The 6,991-nt window shown below is 46.1% G+C and overlaps 1 protein-coding gene and 1 pseudogene across 4 annotated transcripts in view; one reads left to right on the top strand and one right to left on the bottom strand.

Annotated features, from left to right (window-relative positions):
• The first annotated feature begins 726 nt into the window (after window positions 1-726).
• Window positions 727-2,907, top strand: LOC119743467 (annotated as a pseudogene).
• Window positions 2,908-4,899: 1,992 nt separating this feature from the next.
• Window positions 4,900-6,991, bottom strand: part of LOC119742397 (cilia- and flagella-associated protein 70-like) — a 45,285-nt gene continuing 43,193 nt past the window's right edge. For all 4 annotated transcript variants that reach the window (XM_038218294.1, XM_038218295.1, XM_038218296.1 and 1 more), the window contains one exon: window positions 4,900-6,360. In XM_038218294.1, the coding sequence (XP_038074222.1) occupies window positions 6,130-6,360 (231 nt within the window). In that variant the 3' untranslated portion in view covers window positions 4,900-6,129. The remainder of the gene's footprint in view (window positions 6,361-6,991) is intronic.

The following is a 6,991-nucleotide window of genomic DNA, read 5'->3' as shown; positions in this document are numbered from 1 at the left end:
CACACACTTTCCGTACAGCAAAGGGGGCTGACACGAGCCGTGAAAGCGATCTCATTGTACGATTTCCAGTTCTCATGATTTCTCGTTTCTCTGCAAACCACATGAATCACGGTAGCATAAAATGGCACGACAGTAGAGCGCGTGATGAATATGCATGACTATGACGTCACTAGAAGCTCATGAGTAATATATCACGCACGGTACTGATAGATATACATGTAGATGCACACTGTATGTGCTGCATCCCACCGATGATATCACATTTAACAAGTCCTCTTTCTACTGTCGCGCCGCCACCCTCTAGTGTCGTCCCACTTACCAATGATATCACATTTAACAAGTCCTCTTTCTACTGTCGCGCCGCCACCTTCTAGTGTCGTCCCACTTACCGATGATATCCACAAGTGGTCCACTCACATTGATCAGATCATCTCTAAAGCCAATCGTATGCTCGGGCTACTCAAGAGAAACATCCACCACTGCAACAGTAATACCAAGTCCATTGCGTATCAGACACTAGTCAGACCAAGGCTAGAATATTGTTCCGCCATTTGGGATCCTCATCATGCGTCGGATAAAAAGAAATTAGAAAGCATTCAACACAGAGCAGCTAGATTTGTTATGCAAGACTACAGCAGGGAGTCAAGCATCTCAGCAATGATGAATAAACTCAAATGGGACACTCTTCAAGATCGAAGGACCAAAGTTCGATTAGTCACACTTATCTTCGCTCTACGGGGAGCTGGTAACCAACCAGGTTAGGTTGTATGAACGGACGTCAATTCGGCGTTCTAAACTCATCAACAACTTAACCTTCCTCAAGCGATGCCGCGACTCTAAGATAACTCCTGCCGGTCTGCGTATCCGCGATCCCATACGCAATCACCGATCGGATGACATCCTCCGGAGAGCCAGCTCCGCACTCATCCGAGAACGCATCTCCTTCACCAGACTACAACTCGCCATCCTCGACCAGCAGATCACCGACACGGAAGAGGATCTCCGCTCCACCTTGGAACCAGTCCACTTTGACAGGATTTGTTCTCTCACCACTTCTTCCAGCCAGTTTGTGTACTCCACCACTCGTCGGAAACAACTTAGGAAATTCTACCGCCTGGAACGCAAGGAACGGAGTACTCCGACTCCTTTCCACCGGAACCGTAGCCCGCCAACTGGATCTCCTATATCCTGGCGTCATCCATCTCGCCTACATAGCCCGCCAACTGGATCTCCTATATCCTGGCGTCAGTCTTCTCGCCCGCGTAACCTGCCATCTGGATCTCCTATATCCTGGCGCCATCCACCTCATCTCCGTAGTCAAGACACCTTCACCAAGCATACGGTAGTCAACCTCAGCAGCCGACAGCTGAACAGTACTGAAACGAAAGTTCTGTCCCTTGGCATGAACTTTGCTGTTCCTCCAAAGTCCGTACCCATCGAGAGCATCATCCAGTCGACGGAGCCAGCCCTCAGACACCTCACCAAGACAGCAGCCAACGACGTCCGCATCAAGATGAATGAAGTCCTCCGCAAGGCTCGCCCAGCTAAACCTAATCTGACCAAAACAGAGCGGTTCGCTGTCAGTGACCTTCGCCGAGACAACTCCATCCACATCCTCACAGCGGACAAGGGCAACGCCACCGTCGTCATGGACAGGGAGGACTACAGCAACAAGGTAAAAGACATACTTTCTTCTGGTTCATACCGCCCACTCCCCAAGAACCCCATCCCCGCCATCGAGAAGCGAGTTGCCAGCCAACTTCTCCTCTTGCATCGAGCAGATGCATTATCCACCCCCCTCTACAGACGACTCAGACCCTCCAGTTCGATCTGTCCCAGGTTCTTTGGTCAACCAAAGATTCACAAACCTGAGATCCCTCTGCGCCCCATAGTTGCCTCTCGAGGTTCCCCCACTTACCACACAGCCCAACACTTAGCCAAAATCCTCAGACCCTTGGTGGGTCAGACACCACACCATGTGTCCAACTCTCCCCAGTTTGTCAGCATCACCAGAAACCTCACGGTCCAACCCACTGACTTGCTTGTCAGTTTTGACGTCGTCTCACTCTTCACCAATGTTCCCACAGGCGAGGCCTGCAAACTAGCTAAGGAAAGACTTGAACATGATACCACTCTCGCTGAACGCACAGACCTGTCCCCCGACCAAATTCATGATCTGTTACTAACATGTATTTCTTCCAGTTGTTTTCAGTGGCAAGGCAAGTTCTACGAGCAAACGGCTGGGACCTCCATGGGATCTCCTTTATCCCCGGTCCTAGCCGACATCTTCATGGAGGAGTTCGAGTCTTCCTCCCTACTCACAGCGGATCTTCGGCCGAGCCTGTGGCTACGCTACGTTGATGACACCTTCGTAGTGTGGCCCCATGGCCCGGACACACTCCAAGACTTCCTCCAGTACCTCAACAAGCAACACACCAGCATCAGCTTCACCATGGAACAAGAACAGCACGGCACCATTCCTTTCCTGGACGTCAAGATCTCCAGGAATCCGGATGGCACCCTGGGACACAGCGTCTACAGGAAACCCACCCACACCGACCGCTATCTCCACCAGCGGTCGTTCCATCACCCCAGCATCAAGTCATCGGTCAACCGCACCCTAGTACAGAGAGCCTTCGAGGTCTGCGACCAAGACAACCTCAAGCGTGAACTCAAGCACATCCAGACGTCACTACAACGGAACGGCTACAAACCCCACCGCATCAAGATCAGCAAACCTGACCAACGGGTCCCCTATACCCAAGGTCCTCCCACTGTATCTCCCTCAGTCACTCTTCCTTACATAGGTCCAGCTTCTCATCATCTGCAACGCATCCTCCGACAAGCCGGCGTCAAGGTGTACCACTCATCTGGCAACAAGCTCCAAGGCAGCCTCCATACGCACAAGGACAAGCAGGACTCCTCATCCAAGCCGGGAGTCTACCGCATTCCATGCGAATGCGGCAAAGTCTACATCGGCGAAACTGGTCGGAACCTTCCCACTAGGCTCAAGGAACACAGAGCACATGGACGGCGAGGGGATTTTGACAAATCGGCCATTGTCAAACATTCCCACATCAACGACCACAAAGTTGATTGGGATGCGGCCGAACTCATCGCACCGATCCAGTTCTGGCATCCAAGACGCATACGGGAAGCCATCGAGATCCGCAAGCACAACACAGTTCCGCAAGACATCGGGTTTCACCTCAACGACATCTGGCTCCCACTTCTCCAGACTGATGGGTCTCCTATACCCTAGGTCCTCAGCTACCACCTTAGACTGATGGGTCTCCTATACCCTAGGTCCTCCCTCCACTGACACTGCAACCCTACTGTTCCACTTCAGTGGGCACTAAGCTTGCTCAGGGATCCTGTCTACTTGGCATCCTCACAGGATGCAACTTCACAGGATGCTACTTGCACAGGATGCAACTTCACACTCCATTAATTCCCCTTTTGCCACTTAAGTATTCACTTTCTTAGAGTTTAGGCACTCTCCTGAAGACGGTCAGAGCATACTGACCGGAACGTCGAGTTTATACCTCTGGTTCTTTTCAGAACCATTCTCTTAGTTGAGAAATTATTCGCACATGGTGTTTCCGCAAACCTTTCATTATTTAGTATCTCCACCATGCAAAGCCTCAAATCTTACTTAGTCACACTCTACAAAGAAACCCATGGGCTTACACCGAGTAATATGGAAGATTATCTGAACATCGTCAACTCATCAAGGGGGGTTTCTACTAGACAGACCGGACCTTTCTCATATAGAGTCATCACCACAAATAAGGACTGCTTTCGTTACTCAATGTACCCAAAGACCATCCTAGAATGGAATCAACTTCACCCTAACATCCGCTCTTCACCTGACATTAAGACTTTCAAACTGGCACTGGACAACATCAACATTCAAGACCTGGCTTCCAAAACCCAATCAAGAATTTAGTTGCTGCACACCTGACCCTGACCAACGTACGTCGACAACCTTCTAGGTGTTTGTACGTTTATGGAACAGAAACAGAAACAGAAACAGAAACAGATATCACATTTAACAAATCCTCTTTCTACTGTCGCGCTGCCACCCTCTACTGTTGCCCCACTTACCGATGATCATCAAGTGGGACGACACTAGAGGGAGGCGGCGCGACAGTAGAAAGAGGACTTGTTAAATGTGATATCGTCGGTAAGTGGGACGACACTAGAGGGTGGCGGCGCGACAGTAGAAAGAGGACTTGTTAAATGTGATATCATCGGTGGGATGCAGCACATACAGTGTGCATCTACATGTATATCTATCAGTACCGTGCGTGATATATTACTCAGATTCTAGTGACGTCATAGTCATGCATATTCATCACGCGCTCTACTGTCGTGCCATTTTATGCTACCATGAATCACGCGCTCCATGCTCCAGCACTCCAAAGTATAAGGTAAGGCGGTAATGCAAGAGTCCAGAACAACGAAATTGAATTTCTTTGCTGCCCATCATTATGAAATTAAAAAACAAAGTTCAAAGAGATGAAACTGGCTACGGTGATTGGTCAAAATATACTGGGGATGGGCTGCATTAATGAAGGGTAAAATAACATGCAATTTTGGATAAAAATTGGAGCAAACCATGTTGGAATTCATACCAAGTGATAGCCCCTCATTGAAAATGACTCTCATTGTTTTGTCATTTCAAGCGCGGCAAGAGCAAAAAAAAAAGAAACAGCACCGCCACTTCCGAAAAATGTGAATGCATACCACTCCCCCTTCAAAATAATTTGCATAAATTTGTGATTTGATTTTGCAACTTTACACTGTTGCCCACTCTGGTAATTGTCTATCTTCCTGCTCTTATAAACATACCAAAGTTGTAGCGAAGTTGTACAGCAAAGCATAGAATAACACAAGTTCTTTTTGTGGCATTTGCAACAATGCGCTGTTATGTATTCTTTAATCTCACTCATTTAAAAGTAATATCGAGTTTTCACAGAGCGCACTCACTGTGGACAGATTTGTATTATTTTTCGAAGTGTCGACTCGCCTGTATCACAGAGGAACAAAGACCTGTCCCCAGAGAGGGCGCTCTTTGCAAACTCTCTATGAAATAAGTTATGTACAGTTACGTTAACAAATGAGAGATGTAAATCTCTCCAATGTGAATTCAAACAAAAGTCAGGACCATTTCCAAATATACAAAACCAACTGAGCACTGAACTACTAATAATTGAACAAAAAAAATGCTCGAAATGGTAAGATAAAGACATCTTTAAATTTGTGCTTCATTTTAAGAAGCCTTTTAAACATTAGTAGTTCACACGACCTATGTTACACATATCCTATAATACATTAGAAATGTGCAGTGGAAAACAAACTGATATATTTTGGAAGTTATTTTGGACGGAAAGCTGACATTTTGTCAAAGGCAATAGGTGAAATACTTCATACTGATTTATAAAATTTGACCAAAAAATCTGGAATGAAAAAGTCACTTCCATATACATGTACACACACTATTATGTCCATACGGACATTTTGACAATGTGAAGAAATGTCTAAATCAATTACAACAAACTTTGAAATTTACACAAATTTATACAAAATTCAAAAAGAGAATTGCCCCCCCTCCTCGTGGGTGTGCTTTGAAGACAATTGAGACAGGGACAGCAGTTGGACATGTAACAAATGTCAAATATTCCTTGGAAGCATAAGAATTTTTCCTACATTTTTTTTCTTCTGGCAATTGCTCATAAAAATGTTGTGTTTCCCTTTCAGAAAGGAATTGGCGGATCGGGGGGAATGGGTGGTGGCTATTTTTATGCAAATATTTTACATAATGGAATCTTTTTACATAATGGAAAAATCCCAATTTTCTTAGCAACTCTCCCCATTTATTGCAAATCTTGATTCATATCTTCAGAACTCGTTATGCTTTTTATTTATTGACTCCAATGCCTCCTCAATGCCCCCCTCCCTCCTGAAAAATCTTGAGAGTTTCTGGTAATAAAGCCGTTCAAATGGCGCCTGTTTCCTGCCATTTTTGAATGGGTATTGGGTACCCAGGTATCCATCCAGGCCGTCTATTTAGCATGGAGATACGGCGATGTTATTGGCAGAGCATCCAGGTAGAAAGAGGAGGCTCTAGAACTGTGGATTCCCAAATCCAACCTGCTCCTGTACGTCGTGAATCTCCTGGAGTAGTTCCTCGTCCTTGAGGTGGACTTTGAGGGCGTACTTGTACGCTTGCTCCGCCTCTAACTGCCGGTTGGTGTGCAGGCAGACTAGGGATAGGTAGCCCCAGACCTCGGGGTCGCTGTTATTGAGAATGTTGGCTTCGCAGAGTGCGTCTTCTGCTTCCGATAGCTCTCCCAACTGGAAGTGACAGAATGACAGGAGAATGATTTACAGTCCATCATTTGTAATTTGTGCATTTTGTTAATTTAAAGCAACAAAAGTGCTCAAGATCTAAAGAAGGGTGCTGAACAACTAACCTGATGAATTTTTAGCTCATCTTTAGCTGTGTATTTCGAGAAAAACAACATTCTAGGATCTCGACTTCAAATCAAAAGTTGCTGAATCATGTTTTGAATTGGGCCTGAATTCAGCGTCCTAGACACGTTCTCACTGAGCCGATTGAAGCTACGCAATGTCGCGCAATGGTCCGACGAATTATAGCAACCGCGCGCGTGTGTGCGTCGATCCAATGCTTGCGCTCATCGCCGAATAACAAAACGAACTACTAATTTGAATTTCCTACGGTGCTTCTTAAGAAGCACCGTTGGAAAGGCCTTCTTTCGTTGATTACTTCAAAATGACAGCTTGCCAGAAAGAATAATTTCACAGGGAGTTTAGTCCCCTTACTATCTTTCAACCAAGTATGTTTTTTAACAATAATTATGCCAGTGACTTTTTGGATAGCTGCAAATGATGGACTCTGGCTTTAAATGATGATGGACTCTGGCTTTATATTTCGATAATTTAACTCTTTGCTGATGCAATTTAT

The sequence above is a fragment of the Patiria miniata genome, unplaced genomic scaffold, assembly GCF_015706575.1.
Source record: "Patiria miniata isolate m_02_andy unplaced genomic scaffold, ASM1570657v1 HiC_scaffold_6, whole genome shotgun sequence".
Classification (NCBI taxonomy): Eukaryota; Metazoa; Echinodermata; class Asteroidea; order Valvatida; family Asterinidae; genus Patiria; species Patiria miniata.
Note: the sequence above shows the minus strand (reverse complement) of the source record. Positions and strands in the feature narration are given on the sequence as shown.